The 23,161-nt window shown below is 44.7% G+C and overlaps 1 protein-coding gene across 6 annotated transcripts in view; it reads right to left on the bottom strand.

The window, feature by feature from the left end:
* DLG2 (discs large MAGUK scaffold protein 2) overlaps positions 1-23,161 on the bottom strand; it is a 959,957-nt gene that overhangs the window by 221,780 nt on the left and 715,016 nt on the right. For all 6 annotated transcript variants that reach the window (XM_044442340.1, XM_044442334.1, XM_044442335.1 and 3 more), the window contains 3 exons: positions 18,778-18,914; positions 12,734-12,878; positions 10,305-10,446 (listed from right to left, as the gene is read on the bottom strand). In XM_044442340.1, the coding sequence (XP_044298275.1) occupies positions 10,305-10,446; positions 12,734-12,878; positions 18,778-18,914 (424 nt within the window). The remainder of the gene's footprint in view (positions 1-10,304; positions 10,447-12,733; positions 12,879-18,777; positions 18,915-23,161) is intronic.

Raw genomic sequence — 23,161 nt, 5'->3', positions numbered from 1 at the left:
TTTAAAATAGGATGCGACAAGAGATGGGCAAACAGACACTGTCTGAGATGTCTCACCACTTGCCGCATGTCTGATTCTTGTTTTACACCAACAGGAAACTCGTGTAAATCAGCCACAACTGAATGGGCAGTTGCGCAAAACTCCCCACCTGCATTCAGATAACTTCCATAGGCGAAAATGAGGCCGATTCAGTCTCCTGAGGAAAGTTGCATGAACTGAACTAGGAATTGGGAACGAGATGAAGACAAGCGCACGTTGGACGATTTGCAAATATCTTCAGCAGCCAGATGCTCGCATTTGGAGTTTCTAAGGGGACGCGCTTGCATGTCTTACCAGCAAAGGCAAAATTCTAATGTTTTCCTTGAAGTGACTTTTACAAAACAATCCCAGTGGCAAGGAACCGTATCGACAGCGTGCTCCAGTCTTGGAGCGTCCATCGTACGGACAGTCCGGCTCTTGCCAGCAAAGTGGGAAGAAAGGTGAATTCTCTCCCCGTCCTCAATAAGGGGAGGCTATGTTAGATGCACCTCACTGCTCATCTGAGCTCCCTTCCGTTCACAGGTGGAGTTGCCTTTGCAGGGAGAGGTTAAGGTTCCCTCATCCTGGGCCATTTGCTCCATAGCCACTGATATGCTATCGCTCCTCCTCTGTGATCTTGGAGTTCGAGCCTTCCAGAGGTGGCTGAGAGGAACTAGCCTGGGTAGCTCCCACTCTGGAAAAGCCCTTCTGATGTCAGAGCCTGGAGAGGGGTTTTCTGTGCTATCCCACAGCCCCCGAGAAGCTGTCTCAGCACCAAAGGATGGCACTGTTAATCTGTCTGGGAAATGTGACTGCTTGTGAAGAGGTCCATCCACCAGTGAGCTCTGAGAATTTCCTGAAACACTTCATATTTTGTTCCCATGCCTCCACCACATCTCCCTGAACCAGGAAAGGTACTTGCAAAGCAGCTAGAGTCAGAAAAACACCTTACTACAAAGCTATATAATTCAGTTTCAGACTTCAGCTTCATCTTTTTTCCAAAGCTTTATGGCTGCAGCCAAACAGAAGCACACACATGGAGCATTAAAAACAACAACAAGACAGCTGTCACAGGAGTCCATGAAAATGCTGGAAGTAGGTTAAGAGAGGTGGAACATGAGGCCCTCCGAGCAGTGACAGCGATGGAGGGAAACACAGTTGCAGCCTCCAAAACATGGTACGAGGCCTAGGAGGAGCACTGGAACACCCCTGAAACCTCTCTGGCACGGTGGCTTCCAATCTGTGCTCCTGGATCCTGCCATCCTGGGCAACTGCCTTGTTCCACCAATCACCCTGAAGCAGCCTGACAAGTTGGTCTGATCCCACAGGGCTATTCTTATGTCCATATAAGACATGGTTCTTTTCTCATAAAGGCAAGGCAAACATAACCTTTGTGAAGGTTCCACAGTGCGGGAAGTCACCACAGAGAAGCCTTGCTCTCAGACAGGCGGACACTAATCTTTGGAAGATATCTGCATCCACAGAAAGGTTTCCAATCATAATGGCAGCTTGCACTGGGAGGAAGGAGGTGTTTCCCTAGGCACCTCCATTCTAGGCCTACACTGGGCTATGAACCAATCATTGACTAAATTAAGGGAATCAGTAGCACACACAAGTAAGGGAGAAAAGCAAAACAGCCAGAAGATTTAGCACAGGGTGTGATGAAGGAAGTTGCTTCAGACTGAAAGAGCCCCAAATGCTCTCTGGCATCCCTTGCTTGGCACCGGAAGGCCAGCCACGAAGACTTGGAACAAGCTTCACCCAGGAGGGAGTTCCAAAGCTTTGCTATCACAATACTGAAGCTTCTGTCCTTGGCTGCTTCCCACAGTACATTTCAGATTATGAGAAAACCCAGAAGGGGAGCTCTAAGGGAGATCTTACAGGGTGGGTAGGTTTGTATTTATTTATTTATTATATTTATTTCCCACCTTTCTCTCATTGTGGAACTCAAGGTGGATACATTGTGGAACTCAAGGTGGTCTCCCCTCCAAGCTCAGGCCAGCCCCATACCTACTTAGCTTCAGAGTCCCTTCTCCGGGAACCCTCCATGAAAGAAATTAGGAGAGTAAGTACCCGGAGGAGGGCTTTCTCTGCGGTGGCGCCCAACCTATGGAATTCACTCCCCAAAGAGGTCCGCCTGGCACCGTCGTTACTGGTTTTTCGGCGCCAGGTAAAGACCTTTTTATTTAAACATCATTTCAATTGTTAAAACATATGATCTGGCCTGGGCAACTTCTTCTTCCTTCTCTTTCTCCTCCTATATTTTTATATTTTATACTGATAATTTTAATTTTGTATTTGTAAATCAATGTATTTTTTGTATTTTTATATTTAATGGTAATTTATTATGTACTATTGTATTTCAATGTATTTTATCATGTTGTAAGCCGCCCCGAGGTTTCGGCAAGGGGCGGCATAGAAATGTTATAATAATAATAATAATAATAATAATAATAATAATAATAATAATAATAATGGGGGAGGCATTATGTTCCTTCAGACCATACTCTGGGCCTACTCTTATAAGGGAGAAGGTGGTCCTTTAGGTATATGAAGACAATAATCAAATCATTGTTTCAACTTAGAATCATTGTTCTAAGTTGCCTTGAAGGCTGCTTTGAGGGGCGGTAAAGTCAACCATCCTCATGCTTGTTATCATGTGCAGGATATTGTAATTCTGAGATACCAGCATGTAGAGAAGAGAAAGGAAGCATTAAAAAAATGCTCCGAGTGCATGATGCAGCAGGAGAAAGAAATCACCTCATTACAGATTTACTACGGGGAAACTGACTGAGGGGACCTCAACTCATTAAAGACACCCATGGAGCAGTACTGAAATTCTCATTATTCATGAGTGCAACCTACATTTATCTCCTTCACCTCCCTGGTTATTTTTTTTTTCGGTAAATCAAAGCCTGGCAGTGTTGCCAGGACACTGCTGCCTTGCTCAGCTTCAAATAATCAGCATTCATGCCAAATATTTTGAATGACGAAGGATCCACCCTTTATAGGACTAGGGGCTCTTTTCTTGAAATAGGCAAGCTCTCGGATTTCAGTGCAACATCTACGTAAGCAAACAGGAAACCGGCTGATGCAGATCAAGAGACACTGCCCGGTACTTTCCATCTGGGAGTGCTTTTGTGCTCTGCCATTTCTCATTTGGCCCTTAGGGTTCCATAATGTCGGTACACCCAGTTGCATAAGCCGATAATCGAACATGCATCCCATAGCAGAAAATGTTGCTCCAAGGGTTTTTTTTTTAAGGAACTTGCAGTGCGTTGCCATTCCAATGCACTCACTCTGGTTGTCATGCTTTGTACCCCCAGGGATCCCTATGGAGATACATTTGCATGCTCATCATGGGAGTCATGTGCATCCCCAAGGATCCTGGGCCATATTCGGCTCATTCGGGAAGCTAGCTAGGCCTGCTGACCCTTGCATGGCCCTTGTGGGCTCCAGAACATGCCTGTTACTCCTCCGAAGGCGCAGACCCGGCAAGAGAAGATCAGCAGTGGGCAAGCTGCCTTTTGGAAAGCTTGTCACCCTTCCAGATTGTGACTCTGAGATTTCCCTTCAATGCTTCTGAGGAACTTCAGCCCTGAATGCCAGGAGCACAGTTGCCAAACTGGTGCACTAAGGAGAGGCAGTTTTATATGGGCCAGGCTCAGAGCCATCAAGCTGCAAGTCCAACAGACAATGGCTTGCAGTAGTGGGAATGAGCTCCCGGTTTGATGTATTCCCTCTTGTTCTACAGCAGACTTCCCAATGTGCTAAAACCACGATGCCTCCATGATGTCCAACCTCAGAGATGATGTCTTAAGTGCTCCTTGCAAGGCAGGTAGTCAAACCATGCTTAAACCGGCCTGTCACTTCAGACATCACAAGTGTTTTAGCAAAGCAGGAAGCCTTCTCTCCATCCAGGCACATGGGCGGATGGGAAAAGAGGAAGTACCTTCAGGTTCATTGCTCATCCGCCCTCTATAGAACTTAGCTTATGCAATAGCGTGCAAAAGTTGAACAGAAGGGATAGTATATATCCCATATTCTCTCAAGAGGCTCCCTTTTTTCAATTTCCACATGAGCCCAAAAGGGTAAACCTCTGAATGCAGTAAAAATTGTAGGAACAATTCCAGCTTTAATCTATAGTCAGCTGTCTCCATCAGAACAGCAAATTCTTGCTTCCTTTGTGAAACTAATGCTCTTCCTTCCCCAAATCCCAAGACCCCCTGGGGTCAGCTTGTGTCCTCTTTTCCTGTTTAATGAAGTAATATCTGAAATATTATTTGTAATAAAGTCATCTCTCCGGGACGCTGATGGCTGCTGAACTCAGTTGCAGCTCATGTCATAGTTCCTATTATATCCTAACTGGTATTCACAGATCTTCTAGTATGGAATCATTATTTGCTTTAATTGAAATGAAATTATGGCAGTAATATAACCGCAGTATGGGGGAAAGACAGCACATGTTCATGGTACAGTATTATACAACATTTTCTAACACATAATCATGCCATTATACAGTGCAACTTTTAAGATGATGCATTCTTGAAAACCAAAACCAAACATTCGATGCACTAGAATGAGCTGCAGCAATAGTCATAGAAAGAAAGGTAATGGGGAACAAGAAAATATTTTAAATAATTGAAATCAAGAGTGAAATGATTCGAAAATCTTTCTGGCTGCCAGCAAGACTGAGCCAGTATGTTACAGTGCTTAGAGTGCTGGCTGGGAGATCTGTGTTTAAATCCCTGCTTAGCTGTAAGGGGTGAATTTAGACCAGTCTTTTCTTCTCAGCCTAGCAAACCTCATGAGAATGTTGCCAAGATAACATAGGAATGATGGGAGAACCATATGGACCACAGGGAAAAGGCAGAGAGTGACAGGGTCTTTCCGTAAAGCATCTTGCAATGGGTACCAACCTGGCTTCAGTGGCGGATGATATTACACTGATTTCTTTCAATCATGTATGTCTTGGGCAGAATCTGATGGAAACCCCTAGACTTTGAGGTTCAAGCGACAAAGCTCAGTATGGCTGCAGCCAATTTCATCAAAACATCTACCTAGTCTAAGAGAACCATGGCACTGTGTGAGACGCCCAGGTTGATAAATTGGGTGGACTTCTGTTAGTCTATGGATGAGTAGGCCAGAGATCAGAGGCTGTGTTCACAGTTTTCACACAATGCTACTAGGAAGTTTGTCTTAGGAGATTGGCTGAGTAGGAGAGGCACAGAATATGAAATGACAGGGTGCATCCAATGCAGAGACAATAAGAGTTAGTGACTAAGACAGTGGTTTGCAGAGAAGGGGATGGAGACAGAATTTCAAGGTCAGGATTCCAAGGCATAGAATTCAGTATGACTTGGGTGTTAACACAAATCACATTTTGCTCGTGTTGGGGACTCTGCAATGGCACGAATGTTAGCTTGCACAATGAATTTTTCATGCATTCCTGATAAGAGCAAATCCTCTTGCTAGAGGCCTTTTACACTAGCACAGCATAATTCATATTAGTACCATTGCATTGGGTTTTCTTCCAGGTTGTGAATTCCTCTGATCCTGGAACTTCTAAAATACTTTTACTTTCTTTTACTCAGGTGCTAACATTATGGGAAGATCGCCTTTGTTTCTGCATCCTTTGCATACTCAATTTCTCTGCATTGATCCTCTTGGAGTTAAAACAAAGCCCAAGAGCTTACACCAGTATTTCCCATGTAAGCAGAATGGGTTGGCTTGTTTACTGTTTAAAAATCATAGCATGTGCTTCTTCAGCCTCAGTTGTTAGCTAAAAATTACATTATAATGCACAAGCTCACAGTGAATTGTTAGTATTAAAAATGAAATAGGACAGAGAAGCATGGAAGTGGAGATTATTTAAGAAGCAGAATCAAAATATTATTATAATAAATTAGTGAAGCAGTACAGGGGTTTTTGCATTCAATTTCTCTCTGGGCAATGCATTAGGCTCAACAGCAGAAAATGCACATGGTTCCAAAAATTACAGGGCATGCTTTGCTTTCTACAGTTTCTTGATGGAAACAAGCAGAGCAGAAAGAAGCCAGTTCTGTTTGGAAAGTCTGTGTAGCGTCTATTCCATATATTGCTATTATCATGGCTACCATGCAAAGTGGCGTTAAGAAGTTGCAGCGATACCTGTGTGAATCTACATACTTCCTGTTGTGTGTGCGTGTGTGTGTTAAATACACAGAGCTGCATCAAGGACAGGCCTTGCAGAAGGGGAGAGAATTTTATCATGTAGATGATCCATTAAAAGCAGTTTGGATTGTCCAAATGACAATACAGGGATACAGTAGGAGTGGAAAGCACTGGTTAGAACTAAAGATGAAGAATATCACTTTTCTCATTTCTCCAATTTTAAATTCAATCCACACTGTTTCCAAACCTTTTCTTTAAAGTCTGCATAACACTTTTGTGTGCATTTCACCTAAGGCAGGTATTTGCTACACGATTTTGCCTTAGGCATGCAATATTTTCCCCTAATTTGCTGATATTTTGATGAATGTTTTCCCCAGTATATGCATTTGGTATGCCTAATTTTTTTTCAGAATTCTCCATCTCAAAATTTGGAGAAATGTGAATTTCATTTCACATATAGGATCAAAGGTGTAGAATTAAAATATGTTCCTGCTCCATCTCTAACTAGAACATAGGAAGTTGCCTTACACAAATGAAACAACGGGCCATTTGCCAGCTTGAACTGGCAGTGTCTTCCCAGCATCTCAGCTAAGCAGCTCTACCTGATGCCAAGGTTCCTGTTTAACTGAAGATGCCAGGAGTGGAACCTCATAAATAAAAATAAATTCCCTGGGCACACATTTTCCTAGTGAGCAATGTCCCTATCTTGCAACAGTGTGAAACTCAGTATAGTGTAGGACTGGCACTGGAGAACCTGCATTCTGCACCCCACTCTCAGTCTAACCTGCCTTATAGGGCAACTGAGGTCCGCCTGGCACTGTCGTTACTGGTTTTTCGGCGCCAGGTAAAGACCTTTTTATTTAAACATCATTTCAATTGTTAAAACATATGATCTGGCCGGGGCAACTTCTTCTTCCTTCTCTTTCTCCTCCTATATTTTTATTTTATACTGATAATTTTAATTTTGTATTTGTAAATCAATGTATTTTTTTTGTATTTTTATATTTAATGGTAATTTATGATGTACTATTGTATTTCAATGTATTTTATCATGTTGTAAGCCGCCCCGAGGTTTCGGCAAGGGGCGGCATAGAAATGTTATAATAATAATAATAATAATAATAATAATAATAACTGTAAGGATTAAAGAAAAAAAAAGGAGACAGCCATATAAGGGGCCGTGGGTTCCTTGCAGCAAGAGAAAAGGCAAGATATATATGCAGAACTAAATAAAGGTATAATACTGTGGTGACTGAGGAGAGAAAGCAAGAACCTGTACCTTTACCTGAAAGCGTTACCATTGGCCGCTCCTGCAGACTAGTTTGAGAAGGAGGGACCTTCTCAAACATGGTTAATTGTTGCATTTGTTTTTTCGAAGCCCTATGCAAATATCAGCATAAAACATTTTCTTGACAACAGCATAGGATAATTTGTTTACACAGTTCATGGACAGTCCATTCCAGCTTGGTGCATGAGTTCATATTATTAATGGATTGAGAAAACAAAACCAATAGGTGTTTTCCCAAATGCATCTGAAACCATTCTTTCCAAGTGCACAATGAGAAAATGCCAAAGCTTTACATTATTCAGTATTTCTCATCTACAGGTTACAAACTTATTACACAAGCTAGCAAACGCTCAGTAGCAATTTTGTATAGGATCAAGAAAACAGCAAACGATTCAAGAGGATATTAAAATAATGATGACGACGATGATGATAATAATTATAGTCAGCAGCAAAGAAGGGAACTGAGGCTGGTTTTCTAGATCCCAATCTAACCACTGGTACACACTGCCTTTGTTTGTTATTAAGCAAACTGAGCAACATGAAAATATTCACACTGAATAAATAATACTACATTTAAGCAGGTTCACAAGCTGGTGCTCACAAATCTTGTATTCGAGCACTTAGTTACTCTAAAAGAAGGCATAAGATCTTCTCCCTTTCCAGCAGGTAGAAGTGAACAAAAAGAATAAAAGGGGTTTCTTATTTTGTCTCAATGATTGATTGAATCTCTTGCACTCATGGGGATTCCCTTACTGGCTGGCAGTATCCCTGTTCCAGTGGGACACACCTACCAAGGGAAGTCATATCTGAAAAAAGAGAGAGAAGTCACTAGGGCCAAAATCATAAAGGGACCTAGAAGATGGAGCATTGCTTTGCGTCATGTTCTCTCCTCAGGACCACTGCGAACATCCTCAGAAGCAGTGCAAAATGCAAAAGTAGAATCAGTGACACCAGAGGCAAGGATTCCTCCTCACACTATTGCAAACCTGTGCAATATGGATGGACTGTCAGCCGGGAAAGCATCTTCCTCCAAAATTGTGGTGAATAGGCACATGACCACAGTGAAACCAACAACAGATTGTATCCCTCCACCCCACACAATGGCCTGTCCGTAGCACACTTCTAAGGAAGCATTAGGATGTTGTTTGTTGGTTGGGACCATGGAAACGGAAGCTCAACAACATCTACATGGCCAGAACTGTCTCACTACTACATTTCAACTGGGGGTGGGGTGCTAAAACATCCAGGGATTTCTAATCAAATAATTCGCAGCGAAAAATATTTCCTGGGATACTTTCGGAGGAATCTATGTGCTTGGACACAATCCTCAACATCTGAGGCCTTCCTCTGAATGCCACCTTCAAGGGAGGCTTGGTTGGTGACAACAAGGAGGTGGGCCTTCCTTGTGGTGGCCCCCAAATTATGGAACAATCGCTCCACCAAGGCACCAGGTTAAGATCACCCTTTTAGCAGAGGCTTTTGCAAATGGAACATGGGGTTGTGTGGTTGGGATTGCCTGTTGTGCGTGTATTTTTTTTTTTAAAGCAGGTTTGGCAATATGGGTTAGTTAGACTTGTCCTTCTCTGCTAACACGTGGTTTTATTTTTAGTGTAATTTTACGATGCTCCTATTGTTCAATTTTATATTGAATTTTATTGTATTTATTAATTCTTGTTCACTGCCCAGAGACCTTTTGTTATTGGACAGTGTAGCAATAAATAAATAAATCAATGATGGAGATGATTTCAAATTGGCTCTACTGTCAGAGAGCTGCCATGGGGAAAGACAACATTCCCAGAGGACCCAACATGTCCTTGCCATAAACATGTCATTTATCAATGAAAAATTGCATGGGAAATTAATGCATATAAAAAGGTCACGTATATTTTTTGGGCAGGGAGGGATGGATGTGGGGAGGGGGAATGGTATACAGCATTGACTACAGGTAGTCCAGGAGAACAAGGTGGGCATGTACAAAAGATACCCACAGTGGACTAAATTGTTGTTTAGCCCAAACAAACTCCGGACGGCTCTAGGATAAACTGAAGCTACCGACATGAAATCCGCACCAGCAAGTCAGCCGCCAAATGAATCTTTGTGCGATTTCTTCTCCAGCGGCTGAGCTGGATGTTCACATGGGGATGCATTTCTGTGGCTGCTGCTCCAGCTAGCCTCAGTGTGTGCATTTCAACTCCTCAAGAAGAGTAAGTCCAGGGAAAAGCTGCAAGGTGAGGTAAGGGACTGGGGATTAGTGCATCCCCAAGAGGGGAATGCCGTGGAGGTGAATACAGAGCCCTGAGGTCCAAGGCAGAATCGGGAGAAATGAAGGTGGGATGAGCAGAGTCCCAAAGGACAAGGTGCTAAAAGAGGAATACCAGGAGGGCAGGGAGAAACTTGGGGGATGCAACTGGCATGCCACAGAAACCAACAGAAGGAAAATTCATTCTACCCAGGAAGGAGAAGGCCGAGGAAAGGCAGGGACAAGGGGTGGCCTTTGGGCAGAGAACAAGACAAGGAAGGCCAAGCCTAGGGTGGGACAGCGGTTCCTCCTGCTTATGGAGGATGGACTTACTGTCAGGCTACATAGAGCGGCCCATTTTTCTCTAACCAGTAATTACATCCCAAAGAGCACCATCCATCCTCTTTCCTACGGTTAACATAAGAGCTTATCGGTCCTGATTATCTTGAGAGACAGCTAGAGGGGTGGCGGACGGATGTCCCTTCCTTGCCCAATAAGACTGCTCCATGACTCATGCACTGCCGAGGTTATATTAATGGGATTAAAGCCACCCTCCCTGCATCAAATCATCAATCAAAGGCACTCAAGCAAAGATGGATGTCTGACCTGGTATAGTCATCTTCCACTAGCATGTGCTTTGGGATGGGCGAATATCTTCCTGGCGAAATCGGGGCCAAAGATGCCTTGTATTCTAAAGTGCCGTTGTTGCCTGAAGACAGTATATGGTTTTCCATAGGCGGGGAGTATGCTAGAAGGAAATACACGTATATTTACCTTGACTGGAATGTAACACGATACAACTTCGCGCAACGTAAGTTTAGCCAAAACATTTCTCTCCCAGCATTTTTACACTAATCATTAAAGCAATCTAGCGCAAAACAGCAGTGAAGGGTGCAACCCTTCAGACAGAAAAAAGATCTGACTTTTTGTGGGATTGTCTTTGTGTAAACACGCATAGAATTGCATCCTAAAAAACTGTCTGAATTCCTTTAAAAAAAGACAGAATAAGAGTAGAAGTGCCTAAAGGAGCAATGACATTTTAAGGTTTTGCCTTGGAGAAGTAAAGATGGAAACAAATGAAATGTCTCTGGGAGGCTTCTTCCACAGATGGGTGCCGTGTCCTTTGTTTCTACCTGTCTAAGCTCTTGAGGCACCTGGAGTAGTGTCAGCTGCAGTTTTTTTTTGGGGGGGGGCAGAATGGACAAGACACCTTTATCAGGGCTCCTCTTTCAAGGCATCGACATTTTCATTATCACATCACCAGCTGCTCTTGCTCTTCTTCAGCCTCTTTCTCTTCAAGGCCACTGCTTAGTTACCTGACAGGTGGAAAAGCAGTGAGCAAGCAGGTCATGGCATCTACTTCTCTTCCTCCTTGTTGCCACTCTGGTTGGAACCACAGCCAGTCGGAGCAAATCCAGAGGGCTTTTGTCAATGAACTTGCTGCTCTGTGTGGGTCTTTAGCAGGTGCCCTGCTCTGGGGGCCCTTGATGTTACCCGGGGCAAGTCTCAGCGGGCAACCTCAAAAACAGGATGGTTCAAACAGGAAACCATTGCTAAGAGAGCAAGTTGGGAGATAGACTCATGGAGGCCCTTAAAAAATTCCCTTTCATTGATATAAATGGAGGGGGGGGGAATTCACTGTACCAGCTCCAGGGCTGGGTATGCTTTTGGGCTCTTCTGGGGCACAAGATCCAGGCCCCTCCTCAAACAGGGAAGATGATAACTAGTATCATCAAGGGATGGCGCAACACCCCAACTCCCCTATGAGGAGAGGTTACAATAGGCAAGGCCTTTCCTGGGATGGGCCAAGAGGACCCTTTGGCCTGAGCGTTGAGTTTCAGTTCCAGAGTTACTGCCATTCAGCTATGGGACAAAATTGTTGGAAAGCTTTTCTGCATTTAACATGAGCTGTGACATTGCAAGGAAACCAAATTTGTCTACAGTAATTAGTAAATTTGCACTTGTTAATTTCCCCTCTTTAATGTTGCATTAAACATAGTTGTAGGGGCATCCTAGCTGGACTGGGGCTATAATCTTGGCAGGGGGAAGGAAGCTTAATGCTTTCTTCTCATGCCGTGCCTCCAACATACTCCATTGAAATGCTAAGTGAGGTACCACAAAGGTCCTCCGTGGCCAATGGCAGCTTTGGGGTAGAAGTGACCTGGCTCAGGGATGCCCTGTGTTGGTCTTTCAGTCTCATGGCCACAATAACAACCACTCCACAACTCTCAGCTGCTTTTAAAGAAAGAAAAAGCAAAACCCATTTGGGGATTTGGTCATGGCTTCTTTCGATCATTGTGTCATTCAATCCTTCGCCCTTAAGGTAAAGAGTCACCACAAATTTATGTATTCATTTGTTTGATGCGTACCCCAGCCTTTCTACTCAGCAATGGCATTCCAGGTGGTTTACGGGCACAATTAAAATGGAAATATAACAAAAACATGACCATGGCAGGACCCACCCAACAGATCTACTTTATGGGCCCAAGGCCTTCTTGCATAAAGCAATCCTTGCCTGCTACTGGAAGGAGAGCAGAGAGGAGGAGGAAGAGGTTAGTCTTCATCTACAGCCTGGGAAGAGCCAACCAAAATGCCCTTTTGGAGGTTGGCACCACATGGTCCTCAGAAGGTGTGGCCTTGAAAGGAGGGCTGCTCCAGGAAATCAAGGATCAGGCAGGGCTCTGTGGGAGAAGATGGACTTCCAGTAGCCTGGTCTTAAGCCATTTCGGGCTGTCCAGGGCATCAGTGGCACTTCAAAACTTCCAGGAAGCAGTCCGGTGGCCAGTGAAGCTCTTGTAAGAAGAGGGCAACCTGCTCCCTGTAATGGGCCTCACACAACGGTCAGCCAAAGCTTCTGAACACTTTTTGAAGACAACTCCATGTTCCACACTTTACATCAGCCTACATGGGATGCAACCGATGCATGCATGACTCTAAATGGACACAATGTTTCTAGGAATGGGTGCTGTTGGTGTCCAACCCCTCCCTGGAAGCAGATAATGACACATAAAGACCACAGGCAAATCATTACTTACGATGTGTAATATCTGGCGGGCCATAAGGATCCGTCATATAAATGGTGGTTGGCTTTCCAACTTTTAAATAAACTACATCAGATGTGTTCTTCAATATTGCTACTGCTTCTTCGTGCGTTACTTCTTCTAAACTGTAATTATTTACCTAATGGGAATAAAGAGAGAGGGGCATTAGGGTGGTCTTAGACAGCCCTTGGAAACTGGAGTGGAACTATGAACAGCAGGCAGCGATGCTTGCTTAAGGAATACAATAAACCATTGCAGATAACAGGTTGTATCGCTCCAGAGAAAATCCCCTTAGGAGCTCGAAAGGCCTGGATAAAGAAAGCAGGCTGATAGCATGCCTACTGGTTTCAAGATCCTGTGGATAAGTTTTCAAATGAGTCTAATTTGCAAATGTCCTTTGCTAATTGCAGTGCCCCTTGATTGAATGCTCTCAGGCCTGGTGCTTAATGACAATTTGAATGGGAGAACATTGATGGGATCCGATTTCACAGAAAACAGCCGGTGGCACTTCACACCGTGGCTGGCCCACCGATTCTAATGCTCCTATTGCCCACGGAGTATGCGCACTCCTTAGCATTCACAACAAAATGAGCACAGACACAGATACTGGGTTCACATTCAAGCTTTGTGTATAGGTTGAGTGTGGGTTGTTTATCCATTTTTCTCTTTTATTTCTACACTGATCGATAGCCAACATTTCTGAGTAGTGTACGATTTATAAAATAGAATACAATATGTAAATAATACATAAAACCCAGAAAACATCTCTAGAAATATTAAAGCCAGAATTTAAACAAACAAGCTAGGTTTTCATAGGTAGGCTAGCTGACATCACCCTGCCCCATGTGTTATTTAGAGCTGTTAAAGGTGTAGGACATGGAATAAGCAATTCAAGTTGCAACAACCCAGAAATGGGCTAGATATCAGGAAAAGTTTCCTCCCCGTCAGAGCAATATGACAGTGGAACCAGCTGCCTAGAGAGGTTGTGGACTGTCTCACACTAGAGACATTGAAGGCAAAACTGGAGAGCCACCTGAGTGGGATGGTGTAACGTGGTGTCCTGCAACAGCGGGAGGTGGGACCCGATGACTTTCATGGCCTCTTCCAACTCTACTACTCTATGCTTCTGAGTCTATGAAATGCTTCGGTGCAGAGGTCAGTCTTCAGCAGGCATGGAAAAGGTGCTTGATGGCGGGCAAACTTCAGTGGAGAAATGTCCTATAATGTGGGGACTGCCACAGAGAAAAGCCCTTCCTTGTTGCCACCAACTGGGCCCACCTTGGAAACAGCACTTGGGAAAAAGGCCTCAGCTTCTTCGCACAGCGTCTGGGTGGGTTGTGCTTGGGAGTGACGTTCCATCCAGCACGGTGGTCCCAAGTCAAGCAGCACTTGCAAGGTTAAAACCAGACCTCACGTCAGGCCTGGAAGCATACAGGCAGCCAGGGCAAGCGGGTCAGAACTGGTATGACATGTTCAGAACTTATGGTCTCAATTATTGATCTGGCTGCTGCATTTTATTTGTTTGTTTGTTTATTTAAAGTTTTTATATGCCATCCAGTACTAAAGTCTCTGGACAGCTTACAACAAAACAAAAAACTCACATACTACAAACAACACACAACGCCCTGCATCCGACTATTAATGATAAAATCAAAGATAAAACCAATTAAATGTTAAACTATTGGGAAAATAAAAAGGTCTATGCCTGACACTGAAAAGAATAAAGCGACAGGACCAGGCAAACCTCCCTGGGGAGCATGTTCCACAGTCGGGGTGCCACTGCCAAAAAGGCCCTTCTGTGGGCAGCTACCCTTCTAGTTTCCTTCAAAGAGGCCTCCTGGAGAAGGACCTCTGCCTCCGACCTCAAGGGGCAGGCAGGCAAATGGGAAAGAAGGCACCCCTTCAGGTATCCAGGACCCAAGCTTATTTTGCATGAGCTGAACTTCTGCATTACCTTCGAGGGATGTTCTATGTCTGACAGTAGTCTGGCTTAGAGAACACCCCACTAAAAATTACTGCACCTGGGCTACTCCTGTCCAGATGGAGGTGCAGCTGGGCTGCTATCTGGAGCTGGTAGAAGCCACTCCACGCTTCTGAGGGCACCTGAGCCTCAAGTGGCACAGATGGCTCAAGGAGCACTCCCAGGCTATGAACCTGCTCCTTCAAGGGGAAGGCTTATGGGGAGCAAGGCATGTCTGGTTAGTTCAGCTGGGTTCAGATGACACAGTAACTCACACTCAACCCATGTCTGATCCTTGAGAGTGCATCATCATGCCAATGATAAGGCATCTTGGACATTCTCAACAGATCTTCCTTTTAATCAGTATTCATGTTATCCACATTTTGGGGAAAGAAGTAAGGAGCTTGATCAGGCTGTGAATCAGTCTAGTCTTGGGGCATCCAGTTCACACAGTGGCCAAACAGCTGCCTGTGTGAAGCCCACAAACAGAGCAACAAGGCCGTTGGAATAGAGCGCCGTTCCAGTCACATTGTCCATCCATGAACCCTCACAGGGAGGCTGCTAAGTATGGTTCTTCCACTTAAGAGGGATCTTCCACTTAAGAGGGTTCCCAGAGCATGTTAGCACCGGTAGCCATACTTGGACTCAAGCAGAAGAGTACAGAGGGGACTCATCTCTTGCTCATTACAGGTTGCTCAGGTAGGTTCATCTGATTCTGAGGCAAGCGGGAGAGACAGGTACCCATTCAAGGGTACCTAGTGAAGTTTCTCAGGTGGAACATGAGAATCAACCTGTGTTGGAAGGGGCAGATGGGTTTTCAGGATGGGAGGGGGATATGCAAGTCCCAGTCCTTGACCCAGTAAGGAGGTGATGGGAGAAATGAGCTGCCCAGCTAGAGGTTCTCTGGCATTCCCGCTGCCTCATCCTCAAGGAGCAAGAGGCACCCTGAGGACAGCAACTTTCCTGAAAGGGAGGAAGCGAGGGGACATTTCCAGTTTGGACCCAACCCTCTGCCTAGGCAGAGGCTTCTCCCTCGATTTTCGGATAAGGCTATTGAGAGTTCCTGCTCTTCTGTAATCTGCTACATTGCAATAAAAGGACTGCACTTCAAAGAGTTTGTCTTGAGCTTGATAAACTGAATGCAAAGAGGGACCAGCTCTCAACAGCACTGCTGCTAATGCCAGGCTTGTGACTAAAACAAGAAGTACTGTAGTTCAGCTGCTGCTTTCTAGGAAAGGACAGATTTCCTGTCATTTGCAGGAAATTGTGCAATTTCTCATGGAAATTTTGCAACCATGAGAAATGGTAAGGGAATTTTGGGAAATTTGTTTGGGAAAATTTTAAAAAATTGCAAACAAACCAAGTTTGAAAAGCACAGGTGGAAAACATGGTTGACATTTTTCTGAAGGCTTTATCTGCATGAACTAAACAAGTCTGGGGGAAGCTCCTGGATGAAAGAGTGTGAGGAAACCCCGTCTTTGCTGTTATGGGCTGTGGAGGAAAAAGCAGGGAAACAAAGGCAATCAACAGATAATCCCTCATGTCTGTTTTATGATGAGCATTCCTTGTTGGCCACTTTAACTAATTTGGAAATGCTCCAACATCATCTTTGAAGCTGAGAGCCTCTCAAGCAACTTGGGTTCCTCTGAGCAACTTTTGTTTGCATTCAAGCTGGCAGGAATGTTGGAGGAATGAGGGGAAGGCATGCAAAGAGTTCCGGGTAATGTACAAATTTTATTTAAATTTCTCACTCAAGTGGAAAATTGCCCTTTACATCTGCTTTGCAAGGCTCGTTGGGGTTTGATTGGATTGAAACGAAGAGGGGGAGAAGTGCCAATTTTTGCAGCAGCAAAGTTATGTCCTTTTGTGAAAGACTCTTCAGAAATCATTTCCTCCTTCTTCTAGTGTGTGTTGAAGTGCAGCTCAAGAGAACATTCTCCAAGGAACATCTGCAAACTAGCAGGCCATAATTGGTCTATTGCTGTTTATTCATGTGGCCTTTTGAAAGCTCTGCATGATTTGGAGAGCTCTAAAAAAACCGGAAGCGGCTCTTTTTGCTGAAGGCCTAAAATTGCCTTAAGAAAGCAAGGCTATTGTTTTACCTAATTGTCTTTGTATTGTCTCTCAAATTACGAAACTGAATAGGTTGCATCTGGAGTTGAGTGGATGTAAGTTGGTAGTGACTGGAGGAGGACTTGAAGCAGTTACATGCTTTTTTCTTACAGAAAGCGAGATTGTTGGTACCCTCCCCGGCAGAATCTGGCTCAATAAGTCAATAAAATTCCTTTTGATCATGAACTAGCTAACACACACACACAGACTAGCACTACCAACCAGAAACTTGACCGAAAAGGGCATCATCATCTGCAGAGACTAAGTTTTTGGGACTCTAGCCCAAAAAGCACAGCATGATGAGCAACCCTGCATGGTTACCATGGGTCATGGTTTTTTATCATCTACCTGACAATCAAGTGGTTTCTACACCATTGTGGTTTCCATCCTCCCCATTCAATCCTCCCACTTTTGGTTCATATCTAAACTACTGCTCCTGAAATTCAGTTCCTAGGTACATTACTCTATTATGTCATCTGCCTCTTCCTCATTGGTTCACATGTAGATGCTGGATGGATAGAGCAGCTCCTGAAGTTGCCACTCTGTCCAGGGAACTGTGGTAAGTGCATACCAGGACTGTAGAAACCACAATCTTGAGTTCAGACACACAACACAACAAGCCATGGTGGTACAGAGAAATGACAGAACAAACTGTTTCTAATTGTTGTTTCTAAGGACCAAACTTACAATGGTGAAATACCACAAGCAACACGATAGTAAAAAAGTACCATGGCTTGTTGCATTGTCTGCACCCATCCAGTCTGCTGTGGAAAAAGATCCCATTGAGGACTATGGGATCTAGTGAGATCCAGGGAAAAGGGTCTTTGATGGGGACAGCATTCATGAATGGTTACTATTACCTATAAAGCCCTTAACGGCTTGGGACCTGATACCTAAAGGAACGCCTTCTTCCGTATTTGCCCTCCTGCCCCCTGAGATCGGCAGCAGAGGCCCTCTTCCGGGAGCCCTCCGTGAAAGACATTAGGAGGCAAAGTACCCGGAGGAGGGCCTTCTCTGCGGTGGTGCCCCGACTATGGAATGCGCTCCCCAGAGAGGTCCGCCTGGCGCCGTTGTTATTTGTTTTTCAGTGCCAGGTTAAGACCTTTTTATTTCAGCAATATTTTAATACGTTTTAATATTGTCTCCTATATGTTTTTAACTGTAGCTAGTGTGGGTCGGTAATTTATTCATGTTATATTTTATGTTATTTCATTTATGTAAGCCTTTCTGAGGCTTTCGCGACAGGACGGCATATAAATATTTTAAATAAATAAATAAATAAGTGTCCAAAACATCTGGAGAGCTTCTTGAAACTCTCTTCTGTGACAGGTAATCAGGCCCAATATTAGTTCTGTATGCATTGGTTATGACCCCAAAGTTCCTTCACTGTTTCGGGATCCGGCCTTTTGCAGTCGCAGGAAGGGATTTGGAAGCCTTTGGACACAATATCAGCAGCAGGAACCCTCCTCATATTGATCCATCTCCTCCTCCGAACAGTCCCTGCGCCCTGCTTGCTTGGTTTCTTGATCTGGGCCCAATCTGTACTGCCACATAAAGGCAATAGTAGGCAAGTCTTTTCTTGGAGCACAAACAGGAAAGAAGGAACTGGTCTCACAAACAGTTTTCATGTGGTGACTTTCATTGTATCTACTGTATGGAGATTTCAAAATACTCACAGTGACAGCAAAACAAACATAAACATCATCTGTAGAATTCACTGAGAGATCCTTGACCTTGCTTAACTTGGCTTCTTGAAAAATTTAAGCCAGTTTTCTTACAAACGTGGAAATGAATTGATTTGCATAAGTAGGATTTCTTCAAGGCCACCAACACATAGCAAGGAAGCAACCAGAAAGGAATATTTATTGTCCTGGCCCACGGTCTGTTGTACGATGAGTTCTGAATGTGCCTTGTGTTACACTCATGGCATCCATAAACATGTAAAGGTTTGATATTGGCTTCTTACCATAAGGAGCCTGTCTCCAACCTGCAACCTCCCATCCTTCTGTGCTGCTCCTCCATCAATAATTTTAGTAACGTAGATACTGTTGTCTCCGGGAATGTGCTGGTTCCCCACGCCGCCAGCAATGCTGAACCCCAGACCTAAGGACAGAGCAGGGAAGAAGAGGTTTTGTTCACATTGGACGGCGGACATCACAAACATCAAAGCATTTCTGTCTGCCAAACCAGTGTGCTTGCAGATTAGAGTGTGTCAGTGTCAGTGGAGGCTACAGTGGCGGTGTGGCCTCTTTCACACAGGACAGTCCTCTGTGACAGCCAGTGTGGTGTAGCAGTTAAGAATCTTGGGCAGTGACTCAGCAGATTGGGGTTCTGGTCCCCACTTGGCCACGGAACTCAGCTGGTGATTCTGGGCCAGTTAATGGCCGGTTATATAACCTTCCTCACAGGATTGTTGTTAAGAGGCTAAAATGAAGAGGAGAACTTGTAAGCCACCTTGGGTTCCTTGAAAGGGGAAGAAAGATGGGGTATAAATGTGATGATGATGATGATGGTCAGTGCAGGTTAGAGTCAGTGCAGCGTAGGGCCACAAGGATGGTGGCCAGATTGCAGGGAAAGCCGTATGAGGTGAGACTGAGGGAACTGGGTCTCTTTAGCCTGGAGAAGAGGAGACTCCGAGGGGATCTGTTGGCGACATACAGGTATGTGAGGGGATGTCACACAGAGGTAGGTAGAGACCTGTTCTCCCTGCAGAGGAAGGTAGGATGTGCTCCAACAGAACCAAGCTCAAGGAACCAAAGTTCAATTTGGATGCCAGGAAGTACTTCCTGAGAGTTAAGACCCCTAGGAGGTGGTGGAGGCCCCATTGGTGACGGTGTTCAAAGATAGGCTAGACATGCACATGGTGGGCATGTCATGAGTGGAGCTGGCCGGTGCTGGGGGTCAGACTAGATGGCCCAGGAGGCCCCTTCTGACTCACTCTGTTTCTATGATGGTGGTGGTGTTTTGAAGGTCTCTTCTATTTGAAGGGCTGCCCAATCTAAGTCCACTTGAAAGATCCAGAACCATCCTAGAGAACAGCTGGGCCATCTCTGGGAATGGGCATGGCACAAACATCAGCTGCTCACCATCCGCTACACTGTAGTAAGATATACATTTCTATCTACAATCACAGTAAGGATTTTTCGGTGTGCTAAACTATGTAAAAATTAGCACTTGCCCTTTATGGAAATCAAGTCCTCTTTCGTGGTGGGCTGTTCATAAGTGGCCACCCTAGCAAACTTTTGCAAGCCAAATTTTTTGCAACAGAAAAGATGCCAATGTATGTAGGGAGCTGCCTCATATGACATTAGATAACTGTTTCACCTATGCCAAGAAATTTCGCTGTAACTGGCAGTGACTCACTAGGTTGTCAAGCAAACTTGGCCAAGAACAATTCTCCCATCCCAGATAGATCAGATTCTTTAACTAGAGAAGACTCGACTGATCCTGGAAGTATCCATGTTCATGGCATGTGTTCTTTCCTCCCTACGCGGTGGTGGTGGGAAAGGCTGTGGCCACAATTGTTCCATCACTTGGAGATTGCCTGGCAAGCCGTATGCCCCAGCTCAGAGCTTCTTTCAAACTATGTTTAAGTATGCAAGCGATCCTGACTAACCAACTTTAAAGCCCTCCCCAAAACAGATGCCTTTCCAAAATAAGCCCAGTGCTTCCCTCCTGCTATGGGTGATAAAGAACTCTCATTTCGAAGAAGCACTCAGACAAGATTTGTGTTTTGGCCTTGGAGCTCTGAGCTGTCAGCATAACGGCTCTAAATGCAAAAGTTGTGCATGCATGAATTTAAATGCGTGAGACATTCAGCATCACTCTACACAAGGCTGGATAATCAGCTCACAAGTCAGATCCAAGAGGATAGCACCCACCATTGCCTGTAGAAAGGCTCCTAAAACATTTCCTGAATTCCATAAAATATGCTCAGCCTATTATATGTGCGTTATCCAACAATGCTAGGAATGCACTTTTATTTTAAAGCTTTGCAATCCAGGTAGAACAAACCTGTGTGCCACCTGACAGCAAGATCAGGGCTGTTTGGATCCCCACCATTGAGGTTAGAACCCCCCTCCCCGCAGAGATAGCCTTTGGGGGATAATCGGGGTGGGACGCAGAGAGGAGACAATGAATGTTAGTGGCACCTCAGCCCCTTTCCCTTCCGCTCCGAAGCACCTTCCCCAGAGGGCCAAAATCAGCTGTCTATGTGCTCTTCAGGGTTGGAAGAAAGCAGAGTTGACTTGCATCTCTCCTTCCGTTCTGTGTACAATGCCTGACGTCCTCTAGATCAGATGTTTAGGAGCATCCCAACTGATTGTGTCCTAAGCCAAAGTACAATTATCCAGATGATCGACCATAATAGCATCCCTGCACAGGCACTTTAGCCCTCCTTGACATGCTACAGGTGTGTTTGTGGCACAAAACTATTTCTCTGATGGCATCCTGCCTTGAGAACTTGTCCTGTGACGTGTCTGGCCCATTTCTTTGGAAAGTTGTGACCACTCTGCTAACTGGGTTAGATAGGTGGGGTTTTTTAACACCTGCTTTAGTGCTGGATTAAAACCACTCTAAAACAAGCAAGACACAATATTTGCCAACAGTTCTTGCAGGTTTGTGCAAATTGTCACCATCCAAATGTTTTGGCCTCCAACTCCTATCAGACTGAGCAAGCAGAATAAATGGCGATGAATCATGGAAGTTGTAGGCCAAGCTATTTGGAATGCTGTAAGTGGTCATCCCTTGGTTTACAGAATTAAATGGCAGTTGTCCCTTGTGTTATGAAGAGGAGAAATTCAACTGGGGTGCCAAAGAAACTCTGCAAAAGTCTCCCCAGACCAGACTGAATGCTGGATTAGTGGAACCATTGGTCTGACACAAGGCAAATGATCACTATATATATTTTCCCAATGCAGTGCATCCCTGTGCATTTCTCCACCTCTGTGTGTCTACCCTGTGCATTGTCTTATTAGCATGCAGCTCCAATGGGAAATGAAATGAAAGCAAAGTGAGGGAAATGGCAATTTATTCCAGGTCACTAGACTGAAGGCAGCAGTCTCTTTTTCCATTAAGATCACACCATATAGTTGGAAGAGTGAGAAAGTCATTTACCCTGGGTGGATGAAGACAAGTGGATCTATAAACCCACATTTGCCATCTTTGATCACATAAGTCACACAAGGGAGGCCACTGAAGGCCTGAGCGAGGCACACAATCACCTGACATTGCACTGATACCTGATGGATTCTCCTTGAACTGAATTTTAAACAGAGAGTACAAAGGCAGACTCCCCCCAAATTGGACCCATTGAATAGCACTGCCATTTGTTGTTGTTACAATCCTAATCATGCTTAGTAAGGAATAAAGCCGACTCGACTTTGCAGGAAGCTTCTGAATAAGCACGCTGAAGATTTGCTGCTGCTGTTTCGTGCCATCAAGCTGATTCTGACTTATGGTGCCCCTATGGCTGGGAGCCCTCCAGAAAGTCCTGCCTTTGACAGACCTGCTCAGCTCCTGTAAACTCAAGGTTGTGGCTTCTTTTATGGAGTTAGTGCATCTCACAATTGGCCTCCCGCCTCATCCATCTTCAAACCTCCCTAGTGGGCAATTTTAACTGCAGGTACAAATCGTAACAGTTTTGATACCATCCCTCATCCCACGCCCTAAGAAGAATCCAGGAATCCAGGCACTGTGTTGATCCATGTCACAAAAAACCAGTGCCAGCCCTCTCCATCAGCACCTACACCTTCACACACTAAGACGAAGAATGGTAGCAAAGAAGAAATTGCAATGAAAATTCCTAACATAAGCTGCCAAGCTGATGCCATGGCGCACCCTCATTCCATGCAAATTAACGCACTGCAAAGTAGAATTTGCTCTGGAAATTAGAAGTATGTAGAAACATAGAAACAGAGCGAGTCAGAAGGGGTTTCCCGAGCCATCTAGTCTGACCTCTGGCACCAGCCGGCTCTGCTCACGACATGCCCACCATGTGGACGTCCAGCCTATCCTTGAACACCCGCACCGATGCGGCCTCCACGACCTTTCGTGGAAGCCCATTCCACACACACATTCCAGAATTATGGGTCTGGAATGTACCTCAAAAGTATTCTAGCCCAACCGCCTGTAGGATCCCTGATCAGCAGCCGTCCACCTATTTAACGAAGGAAATTTCACCACCTTCTGATACTCGTACGATCTGAAAGGTTTTCCAACACTGAAAGCCCATTTCTTGTAACTGAGCCCTGTTGTCTTTGTTCCAATTGACTCCATCGTCCATGTGAAAGCCCTTCACATATTTGAAGAGGGCAGGCATACCACATCCTAATGACCTTTTCTCTGTGCTC

Source organism: Varanus komodoensis, unplaced genomic scaffold (genome assembly GCF_004798865.1).
Source record: "Varanus komodoensis strain SLA01 unplaced genomic scaffold, ASM479886v1 scaffold4, whole genome shotgun sequence".
NCBI classification, from domain to species: Eukaryota; Metazoa; Chordata; class Lepidosauria; order Squamata; family Varanidae; genus Varanus; species Varanus komodoensis.
The sequence above is the reverse complement of the archived record's forward strand: the minus strand, read 5'-3'. Positions and strand labels throughout refer to the sequence as shown.